General features: G+C 38.7%; 1 protein-coding gene across 3 annotated transcripts in view; it reads right to left on the bottom strand.

The window, feature by feature from the left end:
* Nucleotides 1-18552, bottom strand: part of GRM1 (glutamate metabotropic receptor 1) — a 462337-nt gene that overhangs the window by 69509 nt on the left and 374276 nt on the right. For all 3 annotated transcript variants that reach the window (XM_019831358.3, XM_045058172.1, XM_003986626.5), the window contains one exon: nt 1060-1306. In XM_019831358.3, coding sequence (XP_019686917.1) covers nt 1060-1306 — 247 coding nt within the window. The remainder of the gene's footprint in view (nt 1-1059; nt 1307-18552) is intronic.

Here is an 18552-nt window from a genome sequence, read left to right as displayed (position 1 = left end):
TGCAGACTTTAATCTTCCCCTGCGATTCTGATTATCCCTTGCCTAGAAAAAAACATTCATGTGAACGAACATCAGTTTGTTTGTATGCCTGGAAAACTGCACTTTAAACTGACATCATTCCCTACCAATCATATGTGAGCTAACTGATGTTATAAAAGCAGCTGTTGCAGAACAGTGTATAAAATGATATGGGGGAAAATATACATATTAGTTAGGTTTAATTTTTCTTTGCTTCTTGATTCTTTGGAAGCCATAAAGATTCGATACCAGAAAGAAAATTCTTTTTTCTTGTTTTGTTTCAAGAGACATATTAGCAGGAATATAAGTTAGCCTGAGAAGAGGGGATACGTGAAGAGGATTTGGTACTCTTCAAATATTAAGCTCTTATTAAAATATTACACAACCAGGGGCGCCTGGGTGGTTCAGTCAATTAAGAGTCTGACTCTTGATCTCAGCTCAGGTATTGATCTCATGGTTTGTGGGATCGAGCCCCACATCAGGCTTTGCGCCAACAGCGTGGAAACTGCTTGGGGTTCTCTCTCTCTCTCTCTCTCTCTCTCTCTCTCTCTCTTTCTCTCTCTCTCTTTCTCTCTCTCTCTCCCCCTCTATCACTCTGTCCCTCTTCTGCTCACTTTCTCCCTCTCTCTCAAAATAAATAAGTAAGCCTTTAAAAAAGCATATTACACAACCAGCATGGCCTTCCAACCGATCAATCAGAGAGATGCTGGTCTGGTGTTAGCACTGCCAGAGAGGGTCCTGCCACCCAGGTGTCATCTTTCCAGTTTCCTGGGCTTGTACACATCCTGAGGGAAGGGCTGGGGTGATATCTGGGTAGGGGGGATCCACTGGAAGAATACAGGATTGTGGGTTTACCAGTAAGTTTTCAATGTTCTATGACATAACGTCCAACTGAGATTAGCCCTATCTTCTTATCTATTAAGTCATATCTATTCTCCTGACACCTGGAAACCATGGAAACAAAGGGCCCAGAGTTGCCATCTGTCTACTCGAAGAGGGTCCCACGGTTATCTGAACCCAATACAGAACAGATGGCTTTACCTTCCAGGAGCATCCCCTTTCTCATCAAACCACACTTCCTCTCCAGACACACCGATGAATGTGGACTTGATGAGGAAGTCCAGGAGTTTGCTACCGTCGATGGGCTTCATGGCATCACAGAGGCCCACGTGGCCCGGGCAGAGGGCGTGGTGCATGTTCTGTAACCCGTGAGCCATGGCGTAGATGGCGTTGATGACAAACCCCATCTTACTGTCCTGGACATAGTTTTCTTCTAAGCTTTCATTGCCTGCAACACAAAAACAGACAGCTACCAAGGTTGCAATAATGAGGTCTCGGAACACGTGTTTTATTCTCAAATGCTTTTCAGGGCTCTCAGAGGAAGGAAAAGCCAAGTCCACTTGTACAAGCCTTGTACTTGTGACTAGCACTAATTCTAGCTGCAAATAGCTTATTCAATTTTATTTTCTGAATTCAATAATGGTTTTATAACATATGACACAAACTCCATACAGGTGAAAATAAAGAACTTTCAAATATTGCAAGGAAATCCTTCAGGAGCAATGAAAATAACTCTTATTCTCTCTTGGCTCACAGAAACTTATATTAAAAGTCTCCCTAGATCACGGTACATTTTTAATATCCTCTATGACAATGCACAATCTATAATAACTCAGTTTGTGCATTACCTAAGCCCTGATATTTTCTTTTGATGATTCGACTAATTTTTTTATATCTAGGGCCACAAAAATCCAGAGTAAGAACTAGATAGTATAAATCTCTCCTTATATATAGTTGACAGTATAGAAATATTTGAATCAGATTTGCTGATTATTGGAAACCGAGGTAAATTGTTTCTTGATGGAAAAGTCATACTAGACACTTACTTTTAACATTTAACATTTACCAGTGAATTTCAAAAACCCTGCAATCATTTTCACCTGTGTCAAAAGTGATCTAAAGTTCCCCAATTGCCAAACGAGTTTCACAAGAACAGTATCGACTTAGATATGAGCTCCATATCAGAAGTGTAAATTTGAGGACTTATGTATGGATGAGAAATTCAGAAACCAACTGGATTTGTTGAAAAAAAAATAACAGGTTTGTAAAACAAAATCGATTTGAAACACATCACTGGCATAATTGAGAGATGGTGTATTTAGTTCACTTTTGTCTACGGTGGGCTTTTCCTCCCCTCCCCCCACCCAGACTGATCCTTTCTGGGGGGTGGGAGGCCTATGGTGTGTGTTCCAGGTGCCAGAAGGTGGGAAAGGTGGTGAGTTTAGCTATTGATGGGACTGAGAACACCACAAGGCCCCTTGCACCCCAACCAGATGACCTCTTTGTTCCAGCCTAGATAGGCCACTGGACACTAAAGTTCCAGCCCGAGAGCAGCAGAGAAGTTAAAGAAGGTTGGAGTGCTTATAAGAGAAGGTAAAGAGTCTTGATACTGATGTTGAGCTTGAGATGAAATAAGACATTTCTAAAAGTTATTTTTAAAAGCTTAACTGTTGGGTGGACCAGTTGGTTGAGCATCTGACTCTTGATTTCGGCTCAGGTCATGATCCCAGGTCATGAATCCAGCCCCGTGTCAGGCTCCATGCTGAGCATAGAGCCTGTTTAGGATCTTCTCTCTCTCCCTCTCTCTTTCTCTTTCTCTCTCCCCCACCCCCACCCCTCTCTACTCTCTCTTTCTCTCAAAAATAAATAAATAAACTTTTAAAAAAAGCTTAACTACTTAGATATAGTTGAAAATGTGAAAAAGATATAGGACTTGTATCTACCCTAAGCATAAGATAAAAATACTGGGGCCAGGCTGAAGAGGGGAAACACTCAATTTTACTTCATCTTCCAATGTTGCTTAATAGGAAATTATTAAAAATGTGATTTATTAAAGCAATATTTTCTCATTTGAAAGGATATTTTCTGAGAGGAAATAAAGAGTATGACAGGCAGAAAGTGCTTTGAAATCAAACTACACAGAACAACTATAGAAAGTTATGTACAGCAGAAAGCAAACATCCTTGCAAAAACTGCTAAGTCATTAAAACATGGTGACTTATGTCTGTCACCCAGAACCCTTGGCTCTTACCATCAATTTCCTTTCCTTCTCTTTTATATTAGGGTATAAAGGAGATAAATTAATGTCATCTATCTGGTGAGATTTATTTATTTATTTATTTATATGTTTATTTTTGGTAGAGAGAGACAGAGTATGAGTGGGGGAGAGGCAGAGAGAAAAGGAGACACAGAATCCAAAGTAGGCTCTAGGCTCTGAGTTGTCTGCACAGAGCCTGACATGGGGCTTGAACTCACAAACCATGAGATCACGATCTGAGCCAAAGTTGGATGCTTAACCTACTGAGCCACCTAGGTGTCTCTGTCTGGTGAGTTTTAAACAAGGCTTTAAACACTGTTTGAAACTTCCAAGTGCTAGAGCTATATGTTAAAGCTACTAGAATTAGATATGTTACCAGGAAGTAAAGAAAGAAAGAAAAAAAAAAAAAACAGACAAAAACTGAGAGGCAAAATTAACCTTCACTGCAGCAGCCACTTAAAGGGTCCTAGTTAATACTAAAACCACCTGCTTCAAGTGGCAGTTATTAAAGTCAACCCAGGAGCAAAGTACAGAAAAATATGAGAATAAACCCCTGGTGCTCTTCATGGAAAATTCTCTTATCAGGGGCAAGCCTTATGACCACTGGGTTTGTTGTTTTTGTTTGGTAACTGCCATTAAAGATTTATTATATATTTTTTAAATTATGTCGGTGTCCCTAGTACAAATTTTTTAAGCCATGGTTTGTCTAGTGGACATATTATATCTAAGCATTGAGGCTGTAACTGTTCCTGGATTTCTTGAAAATCAGTAGTTTCCTTTTGAACCTTATTTAGGGTGATCATATAAGTTATTATCCAAACTGGGTCACTTTTGAGAGTGAAGCAATATTATTCTGGAAGCACCGGTGCAAACAAGACAGACTGGTCAAACGGTGACACATTTCTTGAGCCACACTAGCCTCTAACTGTAGCTATTTACTGATGTTATTATGGGTAATATATTACATATATAAAATACATGTATATATACATACATATATAATAAAAAATCAGTAGACTATTGTCAATTTTAACTAATTTTAAATTTATCTAATGTTAATGGGAAATACACACCTTAATACTAGCTGCTATTTATTGGATTGTTTATAAATGCTCAAATAACGAGTTCATGATAATCCCGCCAAATAGACATTAATCTCACCATTTACAAGTGAGGAAAGAGCAGAGGTATCCAAATGCCCTCCTGATCCTTGTTCTTTCTGTTACACCCTGTGGCAATGCGGTTGCAGATATAGAAATCTACAGAAAGGGCACTTTTCTGGTGGCTGAGGAGAGGGCATCTGCTGTGCACCAGTATCATTGTCAAGCTGGTTTGAGGCTTTCCCTAGGATCCTTCTAGATGTGCACAGCTGTCTCTCTGACTAGAAGTCCTGACACAATCTTCTAACGGCAATCTATAACGAAGAAGCCCATCCTGGTAATATTTATCATACAGAGAGCCAGGAGGCTAGTAGGCACATGTTTTCAGGAAATGTTTGTAATTCACACCCCTTGCCAAAATAAACACCAACAGCTTGTGTGTTTTGTGTGAATCTGAAGCAAGCACATGCACTTCCCTACCCTGAAAGTCCACTGGCTCTGTCTGCACATGAAGGAGGTACCACCATCAGGAAGAACTCTCTCTCTAGCTACTACCCCAGCTCAGTATGAACTAGCATTTGGGAAGGTACAACATTAGAGTCCGAAAATTGGCCTTTACAGGACCATTTTCTTTGCCATAGCAACTGTCTCAGGTAATGTTGCAAGGATCTATCACTGAACAAACAGAATATGTCACAGGTTTTCCCGTTTCCCCCAAATCCTATATTTTCACGACCAGTGAATAGAGAATCCAAACTAATAATATTGTCACTTGGTGGGAAGGTGAAAACACGGTGGTTCCCTGGGGTTTAGTCCCTTTTCATAACACTAGTCTCAGAGTTTTTAGTGAGAAGGGGTTTTTATGATTCATTTTTTCTGCTGTGTGCTAACTGTTACAGACCACTAGGGTATCATTAAATCATTACCTTTTCTAATATGCTAAATGGAAGAAAATAATTGTAGTTGCCTGTGTTTATTTACCTTCAAAAGAATACCTGTCTAACTACTTGAGTGGATTGTGCAAATAGCTGTCTTGATTCTAAGCAGTAATCTTGTTCCTATTGCTACAGTGCAATAAGGGCTACAAATTGCTTCCTGAGTGAGGCGTCACACAGGGCCTCCACGGGGGTAGCAACTGACTGTGCAGTTTCAGAAAACACGGTGGTCGGGACAAGGGTTGGCGATTCTGTCTGCTGCCACATAGGATGGCTACTCTGTAGAGCGGTGTAGCAGAAAGAACTCTGCACCAGGCACATGAGCACCTGGAACCCACAGGCGGTTCTGCTAGAACACATTAACAGTACATTTCCCACAAGCCATGGAACTTAGATAAGGGTCTAGACCTCCTTGGGTCTCGGTTTTCCAATTTAAAAAAAAATGCCACAAGTGTATCAGATTATCTTTCGAAGATCCCTTGCCCGTCTGAAGTTTCTATGCTTTGCTTTTCCAATTCTACATTTACTGGTACTTGGCAAAGCCAATCGCATAGCTTATCTTTTTTTACTCTTTACACAACTATATGAGATAAGTTTATTATCACTGGTTTACACATAGGAACACTAAAGTTAAGTCACAGTTGGGGAGAAACGTCTGTGTTCCCCTTCAGTTAACGCTTCTGTTGAAGAAACTCCCTATTAAGTATCACCTTGGATTTTTGACTCACCTACTGGGAAGAGAAGAGTGATTCATGTTATTGATGTACTGACAACAAGAAACTGGGTATGCTCAACTCCTCCCTTTGCTCTCTCCCTTGGAGCCAATGACCTGACAGTACTCAAAGGTTCTGGTTAGTCACAGGCCTTGGGAAGATGTGGCTTGTCATTGTGCAGTCCTGCTAGTTGGGTAGACAGGTTAATTGCTCTAGTTCCAGGACCAAGTAGTGACAAGTCTATCTCGGCCACATATCTAATCTATGCCCCTAATCCAGTTGGTTTTCTGTTCTTCAGTTAGTTTTTTTTGTTGTTGTTGTTAAATTAAAAAGAAAAAAATTAATTGAGGTATGTATAACTCACATATGGTAAACCACAGAAATCTTTACTGATCAATAAATGTTTACAGAAGTCCATACCCATGGAACTGCTGCCCAGATCATGACTTAGAGCATATTTAGAAGGCTTTCATTTATTTAGAGTTTCCTAAATTCACCCCAGCAACGTTTTGTAGTTTTTCAGTAGGCGGAACCTAGGTATTTCATTTTTATTATACTGCAATGATCAGTATATTTGAAAGTTTTTTTGAAGTTATTTATTGCCAGTGTGTAAAAACACTCTTGATGGTTGCATTTTGGTCTTGTGTCCTTCAAGCTTGCCAAATTAATTTATTCATTCTAATTTTTAATAAAGTTTTTGAGTTTTCTAGTTATACAGTCATATTATTAATAAAGCATATTTTATCCTCATCTGTTTTGCTCCTGAGTCTACTTCTTAGTCGACTCAAATCTGGGAAAGAAATACATTGTTCCACAGAAATCCCAGGGGTCCCAAACTTAAGGTCACATAGCTAGTTAAGTACAGAGACAGTGGCCTCCAGAGCTAGACCTGGTTCCTGCTCAATGGCACTATGCATGCAAGTATCAGCTTTATCTAACTGCTGGAGAAGTCCCATGACAGACGAGACATTTGTTAGCAAAAACAATCAGCTTGATTTTTTTTTCTGAGTTTTTAAATTTTTTTTAATGTTTATTTATTCTTGAGAGAGAGAGACAGAGACAGAGCATGAGCAAGGGAGGAGCAGAGCAAGAGAAGGACCCAGAATCCGAAGCAGGCTCCAGGCTCTGAGCTGTCAGCACAGAGCCTGACGCAGGGCTTGAACTCACGAACTGGGAGATCATGACCTGAGCCGAAGGCGGAAGCTCAACCGACTGAGCCACACATGCACCCCCGCAAAGTGGGACTCTTAACTGACTGAGCTACCCCAGGTGCTCCTTCTGACTTTTTAATAATAGTGTCTCAGATTGAATGCCCAAAGTGAAAAGATAAAGAAAATAGATCGAGAGAATGTTGAGCTCCAATAGAGTACTTTTGTTGTGGCTGTTCTATTTCATTAGAACCCCACCACTATGCACAAATCTAGTCATGTTGCCTTTTCAAATATAGACCCTCAGCATTAACTTCAAATTAAAAAGAAACAAAGAAAGTATTCTTCTATATCATCACAAAACAAGGAAGCATTTTGGGAAACAGTGGTAAACATAACTTTCCTAGAGAAAATATTCTTCTGATTTCTTGGTATTTGTAGCTCTGCATTGCCTCTCTATCTGAAAGCATTATATACTCAATACATGACTGGATAAAATCTCAATTCAGATCAAAATAGAAGGGGCTGTGTTGTTGTATACTGATAACATATCAAAGAAAAGAAAATTCATATTCCTTTAAATGACCCAAATGTTAGATTAATTGAAGGAAGATTAATCAGGTCATTTTAAAAATAATGACCTCAAAGGACTAACGTGCCCTCAATTTTTCTCGGAGACCTGAGCTGCTAAATTTTCTTTATGCTTTTCCAGAGAGCACTGGTGATGAGATTCACAACTGTCCAGGCTTGTTCATGTTCATGTCTAGGATCTGTGAATTTTTGTTTCCTCTGACTCTATATTTTCCACTTTTCCCTAAAAAGTTTTGTCTGCTCACATCACAGAAAAAATATTTTCTGCTCAGTTTGTTAAAATGTAAATTAACTCCTATGTAGGATGGAAGAGAAGAAAGGAAGCTTCGTTTAATCGAGCATATGTTATTATCACTGTTATTAGTTGAATTTCTATTGCTTAAAACCCCCTGGTTTTAACATATGTGAGCAGTACAGACATTTTTTCTAAATACACCATCACAATCTATTGTTAAGAAAGAAACCCTCCACTTACATGACACGTGAACTGTAGGCTCCCTGCAAATTAATGATAATATATAGCAAGCCTTCAATTCCCCCAAAACACAATTGCATTTTAGCTAGTTCTTATTTCAAATAATTGTGGTGTATATGAAAAACAAATGAGGACGATTGCTGCTGCGTTTAAGTGATGCTGAGGACCAGTCAGTAACATTTAGTTGGACCACAGGGATAGTTCAGAGAAAATGAGGGCAGCTTGCCATGTGCCTTTGCCTTTATTATTGATCTGGCAAAAAACACTGTCGTGGAGTTATAAACCACTCCCCCTGGAGTAACTAATCTTTGCAGATCTGCAGTAAGCATTTGGCCGGTAATCAGAGAGATAAAGTATGTTACAGAAGCTGGCTGCTTTAACCACCGTGGGAAGTTAGAGTGTGGTTAAAATTCATCAGGAACCAACTCTCTTCTCAGCAACCTGCTGGTTCAGAATCCTTGCCTATTCCTCTCGGCCTCTATCAAACTTGAAGAAGGCATATCTATGTTCATAGCACCACTTCTACTTTTTTATGGGTGATGGGAAACATGCTTTCTTTTACATATGTAAGGGACTTCCATGATCTAATGGTATTCTGGCCTGTTTTGAGTTCCTTTCAATGGTCTGTCCTTTTAAAGTACCTCTAGCTTTGTGTTGCAGTGTTTGGATTCAACTAATATGTTAGGGTGGATTTTGCAGAAATACAAGAGCTGTTTGTGAATATTCCACTGACCTCTGACTTATTTAATTAGGGCCTAACATAGCATTTTCTGTTAGCCAATATTGAGTCTTATTTATTATAAAAACAAAACCATAAAATTGTATGACATTAGCATTTTAATTCTACTTTTATAATTGACTTCTTATTAATATAATACAGTATCTATAAATGGACAAAATACCATACATAAAAATGTATACTTTGGGACATATTAAAGAATTTCATATTCTTCAGCCATTTCCTTGAAATTCATATCCCAAGTGGATAAGTTGGGAGCCTGGAATAGAAGCCTATCATGTTCTAAACAGACTCTGGGGTATAAATATAGGTCATAAGGCTTATTAACCTACCTGTACCACCTAAGAATGAAATATACTATGTATTTTAATCCAGGGTTCACCTTCCCAGGTCACTATTACTGGATATTTTATGTTGATATTTTAAGTAGACAACAGTCTGTGTAGATAACAACACTATCTGTCCCAAAGTTGCAATTATTGGGATTTCTTGAGTGGCATATTGCTTTTTATGTAGTGTCTCCCAAGAGCATTTCTTAAAAGAATTGAGTTTGGAATTCCTAAGGCCCCAGTAAGAACTCATGGCTAGTGAGACTTTAGTCAATATGTGTCACAGAAATTAGAAGAGCAGTTTCTAAGATTAATGTTGTCAAGAGCACATAGGAAAAGAATTCTCAGCAGAGTCTGTTACTAAAACCAATACAGGGTACAGACTTTATGCAAATCTTCTTGGATGTCAACTGCTCTGCTCGGGTTATGAAGGGCATATTTATAGAAACAAGAATGCCAAATATAGATTCTATAAGAAGGACCTCCTTGAGAGGCCGCAGGGCTGATCTGAATCTATTAAAATTATATTCAGAAATGGAATATAAGCACTATGCTCATTGGCCAAATTGTTTCTCATGGAGCATAAGTTAACAATTCTGAAATAGCTGTACATGCACCAAGGTTGAACAAATAAACAAGTGTATGGCAGAAGCCAATTTTATCACAGTTGGAGTCAGAGGTTATAGATAAGCCTCTGTCTAAATAAACCATGTGGTACCAGAATCATACTGAAGGCATCAGGATGAATTTAAGTTTAGCTTAATATAGATGTTGATAAGTTTATATAGAAAAAATTATACATATATATTTAAGTGTGGACTGGTGTACATATATTTCCCAGCTCAGTGGGCTGAAACATTAAGACCCCAATAGCAACAAGATACCCAGTGCTTGGTTTCTAATACCAGATCTTGGTTTCTAATACCATTCTCTAATAAAAGGAATCAGGACTCTTTTGGAGAGATAAACAATTGTAGGGCTGGGGCAGGAAATATACAAGATGAGCCTAGAGCATATTGTAGTACCATAAAGTAAGGAAATACTTAAAAAACAAAACAAGACATATATGTGTCAGAGAGATACTAGAGCCAAGTGAAAGACCACCCAAATGTCTTTCCCAGAGCTAAACCATTTAAGCAACAAAATAAATAATATAGTATTGAATTATAACCCAAAGTATAAAATATACTCAGAAGTCTGTGCCCTGGGCTTCTGGGTGACTCAGTCGGCAGAGCCTCCGACTTCAGCTCAGGTCAAGATCTCGTAGTTGAGTTCAGGCCCTGCATTGGGCTCTGTGCTGACAGCTCAGAGCCTGGAGCCTGCTTCAGATTCTGTCTCCCTCTCTTTCTGCCGCTCCCCACTTGTGTTCTCTCTCTCTCTCTCTCTCTCCCTCTCTTTCAAAAATAAATAAACATTAAAAAAAGAAGTCCATGCTCATATACATAAATTATTAAATTTAAAAAAATAAATGGGGGAGAAGAATTCTAAAAAAATTATACCCTGCCCTCAAGAAGGTGGAGAATAATTTCACATATTTTAAGTGTGGTATACACTTAATGAATTGGTTTCAAAGAGTACAGCATCAAAAGGGGTATAAAAAGAGAGACGTGGTAAACACTTCCTTAACCAGATGATCAATGTTAACATCATTGGTAATAAATTGATAGATAGAGTGTAATCTTTTTTTTTAATATTTATTTTTGAGAGAGAAAGACAGAGTGGGGGGTTGGGGCGGGCAGAGAGGAAGGGAGACACAGAATCTGAAGCACTCTGTAGACTCTGATATGTTAGCACAGAGCCTGACACGGGGGTCAAACACATGAACCGTGAGATCATGACCTGAGCCAAAGTTGGGTGCTTAACCAACTGAGTCACCCAGGTGCCCCCCACCCCCACGTAAGGTTTACTTCTTATTATGTTGCATGAAGAAAGACACATCACCTCTGTGGTCTTCCTCCCCAAACTCATAATTCCAGTCTGACTATGAGAAATACATCAACCAAACTCAGCTTTAAGAACACTCTACAAAATACCTGACTAGAACTAAAAACTGTCAAGGTGATCGAAAACAAGAGATCTTCAATAATTGTCACAACTGAGAGGAGTCTAAGGAGACAAGATAAAAGAATATAATGTTATATCCTGGATGTGATGTTGGAGCAAAAAAAGAAAACTGGTGAAATATGAAAAAATACGGAGTTTAGTTAATAATACTGTGCCAATGTTGGCTCATTAATTTTGGCAAAAGTAACAGAGCACTATGAAATTTCACAACAGTAGAAACTGAATGTAGTGTGTATAAGAACTCCCTGATATAAATTCTCAACTTTTCTAAACTACAAATTTTATGTGTTTTTAAAAATGTGCAAGAATTAGCACCCAACCTGATCTGGCACCAGGTACAAAGAGATAACACGATCAAATGCTTGCTATGTGACAGGAACTTAATCAGGTGCTCTCTATATATTATCTTATCCATCTCACAATGACTTATGAAATTGGTGATATTACTATATCCAGCTTACGAACAGAAAATCCAGGCACTGGTGGGTCGAATGACTTGTCCAAGATCATGCAGCCAGATAATGGTGGTGACTGGCCTGACACTCAACTGGTATGATTCCAGAGTTCTTGCTCTTAAGTGTTAGGTTTCTGTCTCTTGCTTCGATGTAATCCAAGAGGGATACTATACTCAGCAGGCTCATGGAAAGATGTGGCATTGCCACCACATTGATAAATGTTTGTGTGTGCAAAATAAAATTTGCCCTTGACTGTAGATTATGTAATCTATAAAGAGAACTTCCACATATTTCATCACACGGTGAGGTCACCGTGATTTATTTCACATGGAACATGTTGATATAGAGGCAGAATGTCTTGCAAGCCCCTTTCATATAGATGTTCCATACATTTACTACATAAAGTTAAAGACAACAGACAAAAATTGTTTGATAAGAAACACACCACTAAAAATCAATATTCTAGATTCTATGACCTTCCGACTGACCTAGTCACAAGAAACTATTAACTAATTTCCCAAGGTTTTATCTGAGTTCCCAGACTATTCCAGGGTCAATCCTTCTGGACACAATTGTTGTCCATGCAATTATCTGGCAGTGTACTTAGCCATAGAGGTTAATTTAAAAATCTAATTAAACAAGTGGCTCTTGAAGCAGGCATATCATCTTGGTTGGTAACAACAGTTTGGAAGTCACAGGATAAGAACAAACTTAGAGGAAGCTCTACTGTACCATAAGGAACTCTCTCAAGCAGCATGCATGCTCTGTGCCTGTAGTTAACCTAGACTGCTAACCTAGACTACTGGGGTCAGGTGTTTGCAAACTGACCTTGCTCAAGCTTATCAAAACACACTCATCAAAAATGCATTGGAGGAACATATGGAAGGTAGCACTGCTGGGCCAGTATTTCTGTTGACTGTGGGACTTTTTTAGTGCTTTATGGGAATTTTGCTTTCTAGGATGCCAGGTGCTACACCATTTTTGGATGATGCCTCAATCATGGGATTCAGTTCTACTGAAGTAATTGGGCAACATATCAAGATTTTTCCCTCATGGCTTCTAGTTATTCTTAGATAAGGGTATATTAAACAAACACAAATGTGGTCAAGATGATTCTTTGTCTATACTTATTCCTTGCTCATTTTTGTACCCAAAGTGGACTTTTTCTTGTGTAACAAAGCCAATTATCTTCAATTAGGACTTGGAATTTAGATGAGGTATATGTGCCTCACCACCCCTTAATGAATCTATTTGATTCTCAAAACCATATAAAAAAGTGTCCAAATCTAGAGACAAGGAGGAGCACACTAACCACTAAGGTTCAAAATTGAGATAGCAGAAATAATGGACAGCATTAGTCATTACCAAAGCTAGATTGAAGTAATGAGCAATGGATACCTTAACCTCATCATAAAGGTAGGAGAAGTCTAGGCTGAAATACTAGATTTATACCGAAGCTCATGTAATTTGACAATAATCCAGGATTTAGGTGTAAAATTGAGCGATAGTAGAACTCTTTCTCACTGTGTGTGTATTTGTGTGTGTGTGTGTGTGCGCACGCACGCATGCACGCACACATATTCCCTTGTATGTTCTTGCACATGCATTGGGTTAAATAGCTACATGAGTGCATTCAAAGTATTGTACTTTTTTGAGGCCTGATATTCTGCAATATTCTTCAAATGAACTCAGCATAAAAAGAGGAAGCCTCCTTTTCCTTAACCCAAGGCACACTGTGTTGTCACAGTACTCTGGGTGAGATTAAAAATATGGCATTAGTCCCCCTTTGCTGATTTCTTTCATAGCTAGAAACAAAAAGGAAGAAGTGGAGATTAATTCCATCTTTAACAAGGGATAAGAAAGCCAATGTAGGGATTATTTGGGTGAGAAATGAGCACTGGAACCAAGGCTTATACATTCACCCTGTATATGCTCAGAAATATTTGGGAAGGATACACCAGGGAAGAGATTGATCAGCATGACACTGCCACATTGATCAAATATGACAGCTGCTTCTAGTGGTGAGGTCAACAAGAAACCCATTAAAAGCATCTTCTCTAAGAACATTTGGCATTGATTTTTCAGTTGTGCCCCCTGAAAGATCTCAAAACTATAAAGTGAAGGCAGCAGTGATTTCTCTTTCCTCTGCAACTGCTGAATCAGAATCACCAGGTATATCTACAACTGCTCATGTAGACTGGAACAGCATAAACATGTATTTTTTTCAAGTTAGATTAGACCAGGAGAAAAAGCTCGTTTTGTGTACAAGGGATACTGTGGTTTATTGGTGAATTTCCATTGCCCCTGGCTTCCTTGATTGTGATGAAGTCACAGATCAGTTTGTATGCAAAGAGTAAGGATAGCTGGGGGCCATTGTGCTGACAGAAATCCATCCACCACAACACATCTATTTCTACTGTCAATTGCAAAGCCACCATCGTATTGTCAGAATAAACTCCATCTACAATGGAAGCACACCTTGCTTGTTTCCATGCAGTAATAAGAGTTATTTGGATAATTGTCTTCTACCTTATCTCACTATTTCTCATAGTGAATGACTGACAGCTCAGGAGTAGGATCATGGTCCAACTGAGGCTTGATTATTATTGATGGTGACTAGAATACATTTGAGAACATTCAAAATGAAACTTGATGTGATGACTATAAGCTATTACTTGAGATTATTGAATAAAAACTAACATAAATATAATATGAATGAAGTGTTTATTTAATACATTAGTCAAATTAGGAGCTCTGAATAGCTGTAAAAATAATATAAGAAGCTGTGTATAAATGAATGTTGGGAAGTTTAGGCAATTATTTCAGTCTGAAGCAGTAAGTGAGAAAGTTCTTCAAATCTCTTAAAAGATAGAACCAAAATTATGTTCCATTTTAAGCTTGTGAACTGACTGTTGTTGGAAATGAATTGTTTAAGGCTCATATCCATTCGATTGTCTGAGCGGATAAAGATGTCAGTACGTGGAATAATAGGAATTTTTAATATCTTTTAAAATAAAATTTTCATGATAATGCAAGATTATGTATTCATTTAACCAAATAAGAATTTAATACTGTGGTGACTGCATTCTCATTTTGAAAATCACTCAGCCATCCATGGTGCACATTCCATATGTTGAATTCTGTGCTGCTTGTATATTTTAAAGAGTCAAATTGTGCGGACCCAACTCTAAGGACAAGGATTTAATCAACACTGTAAAATTCCAGGGAGGCTTCATGCAGGAGGTTGCACATAAGACTGCCATTAAGCAGGTGTAAGAGTTAAAAAAGGAGAAAAAGGAAGGGGCTTCCTGCATAGCAATATTGACAGAGGTATAAATACACAGTGTGGAGGAAACACTAAAAACCTAAGCCTGTATTAACATGGCTAATAAAGATACCAATAATACTAGTTGTTATTTATTGAACTTTAAATAGCTAGTCAGAGAGTTTTAGATGAAGCAATAAGGCAAAGAAGTCCCAACAGGCTTTCAGTACTGAAGTCTCAGGCTTCTTTCTGGAACTATCACTCCTTTTTAAAACTTATCTCCTAGATGGTTGTCCAGCTCTTGTGACTATTTAAACATGCACAAGCCCATGAGTCTTATTCTAACTCAGTGACACACATGAGGGTCCTGAGAAAGATAGATGAGCTAAGCAGGCAAACAAAACAAAGTTAGTATTTTCCTCTAGTTAGTTGAGTCTTGGACTTCAAATCGAATTCAGAATTACACAGCCTGGGCTAAGCCACATAAAAGCCTTGTTAAATCTGAGCTTATTAGACCCAAGTCATTTCAACCCTACTCCATCTTTTCCGTGTCCATTCAACCCAAATTTTCCTGTTCTCCAAACCTCCAAACTTTGACTTGGATTATATCACCACTGAAAAAGTCAACTTACACCATACCTGACAGAGCCCAGTAAAATCAGGCCATTTTCTTCCATGGTAAACATGTACCAGCAATTGGATAAAGAAATTTTGGTGCACCTTGACAAAGGTATATTATTCAGTGGTGAAAGAAAATAACTATTAACACATGAAGAGACATGGAGGTCACTTAAATTACTAAGCGAAGGAAGATTATATAAAAAGGCTACATACTATGTGATTCCAACTAAGTGGTACTGACTAAGTGACATTCCGGAAAAGGCAAAACCATGGGATCAGTAAAAAGGTCAGTAGTTGCCAGGGGCTGAGGTGGATGGGGTGGGATGAATAAACAGAGCATAGAGAATTTTGAGGGCAGTAAAAACACTCTATATGATGCTATAATGGAGGATATGGGTCATTATACGTTTGCCCAAACCCATAGACTATACAACACCAAGAGTGAGTTATAACATAAACTACAGACTTTGGATCATAATAACAGGTCAGTGTAGGTTCATAAATCATAACAAATGTACCACTCTGCTGGTGGGGGGTGTTGATACTAAGAGAGGCTCTGCCTTGATTAACTAATTTTGCTGTGAATCTGAAACTGTTTAACATATATATATATATATATATATATATATATATATATATAAACATTTATCTGTTGTGATTATGAATATGGAAAGTTTTATTTTTCCTATTTGTACACACATATTTGTTTCATTGTATATTTGATCATTTTCTTTGTACAAATCTTTTGCAATAAAATTGCTCACTCAGGTTGTTTCTTTAGACTCTTGATGCATAATGAAAAAATAGCTCTTCAAAAAAAACTTGGGGTGCCTGGGTGGCTCAGTTGGCTAAGCATCCAATTCTTGATTTCAGCTCAGGTCATGGTCTCACGGTTTGTGGGTTCAAGCCCCGATTCGGGCTCTGCTCTGACAGTACGGAGTCTATTTGGAATCCTCTCTCTCCCTCTTTCTCAACCCTTCCCCAGCTTGTTCTCTCGCTGTCTCAAAAATAAATAAATAATGGGGCGCCTGGGTGGCTCAGTCGGTTAAGCGTTCGACTTCGGCTCAGGTCACGATCTCACTGTCCGTGGGTTCGAGCCCCGCATGGGGCTCTGTGCTGACTGCTCAGAGCCTGGAGCTTGTTTCCGATTCTGTGTCTCCCTCTCTCTCTGACCCTCCCCCGTTCATGCTCTGTCTCCCTCTGTCTCAAAAATAAATAAATGTTAAAAATAAATAAATAAATGAATAAACTTATAAAAAGTTCTTAAAAAGCTCTACCGTTTATTCTGCCACCAGCTGCATATATGAATGTGCATTTTACCATATCCTGACCAACAGTACATACTACCATTTTGTAAAATATTTGCCACTTTGATAGATGTAAATTATACTTTTAGTTTACTTTGGTTACTACAATAAACCTTTCTCTTTATTGTGAATTTTGTTTTCCTGTCAGTTGCCTCATTAGTTTTAAATTAAATAATGATATTTAGTATAGTATGTTTAAACAATCATAATTGTTTCACTCTTGTGAGTGTTGTTGTAAATAAATAAAAAAAATATAAGTCTGACTTACCAATCACTATGCTCTATCTTTAGAACAGGAATTTCTTGGCAGGAAAGTTTGTGGAAAGCAGTGCTTTCTGAATTTCTGCCATAGCACACAGACCCCAAGTTCTGTTAAAAGTCCAACTCATGTGCAGGCAGTAATTCCAGGATCTGGGAAGCTAGCTTAATATCTCTGTCTTTGACTTTCCACATTTAGTTTAGCTCCTTTATTTACTTTGTCCTATGAACCTTTTAGCAATATCTCTACCAAGTGAAGTTATTTTATTGAAGTGTTCAATTTCATTATTACTTTGCCATATAATGGAGTGTACAGTAACATTTGATGGCTTCTTATGATTTTACAACCTTTTGTAAATTCTTATTAGAGGAGGAAACATGGCAGAAGGTAACAGGCATAGCGAAGTAAAAGTATTCCTAGCTTTTCTAATACCCAGGCAGAACCTGGGAAATGAGAGACTTGGAGAGGGCAAGACTGGGAAGAGGGCTGTCACATTCTGCTGCAGAAGGCTAGTTTGGAGGCAGAAGGCTGTACACAAGGAGTATTGCCTGGGTTGCTATATCACACATCTCTGGAAGGTATTCTCAGAGAATGCAATGATAATGGCACCCCTAGAGTTCTGAAATGTCAAAGTTCTTCCTGGAACTAGGGAGAGGGTTAGCTAAATAAATTAAGCAGGAAAGGGAGAACGCATGTTGGGATTGTGGAAACAAAAAGTCATGGAAGAGCCATGTAGACATCTGAAAACTAACAGTGGCCAGGGATGGTACCCTGTTCATTGATTGATTGATTGATTGATTGATTTTTTGAGAGAGAGATCATGAGAGCATGAACAGGGGAGGGGCAAAGGAAGAAGGAGAGAGAGAATCTTAAGCAGGCTCTATGACCAGTGTGGAGCCCAACACAGGGCTCAATCCCACACCCATGAGATCATGACATGATCTGAAATGAAGAGTGAGAAGCTTAACTGACTGAGCCACCCAGGCACCCCAAGATGGTACTCTTTTAATAGATAGGCTCCAGGGAAGGCTCCAGGGCAGAACAAGTTTTTAAGGAACTATGGTCAAGGAACTTCTAGGGAAGGTACTCAAACACAGAAATATGGAGAGTTAAGTATTGGATTGGGCAAATGATAAAGCTGGGAATTCAAGACTAGGGGGAGTAAAGGTGATTCTTGTTGAGTTGAGAGATGTAGCAGATACTGTTGGTGCCAGACCTAGATCACATTTCCCAGCCAGAATACTCATAGCCCTGATATGCTGATATCACCCTCCAGCTATCTCCCTGTATGAAGAATTAGTCTCAAAGAACTTGGAAATGCCTCATCAGGAAGGCCGCACTCCCCACCACTTCCTCTGCCCACTAGAAGAACTCAGCCAAATGACTGACCTACTCTAAAGTTCAAAAACTGCCCTCCCCCTTGTTAATTCTGTGGT

The sequence above is a fragment of the Felis catus genome, chromosome B2 (assembly GCF_018350175.1).
Source record: "Felis catus isolate Fca126 chromosome B2, F.catus_Fca126_mat1.0, whole genome shotgun sequence".
Lineage (NCBI taxonomy): Eukaryota > Metazoa > Chordata > Mammalia > Carnivora > Felidae > Felis > Felis catus.
The sequence above is the reverse complement of the archived record's forward strand: the minus strand, read 5'-3'. Positions and strand labels throughout refer to the sequence as shown.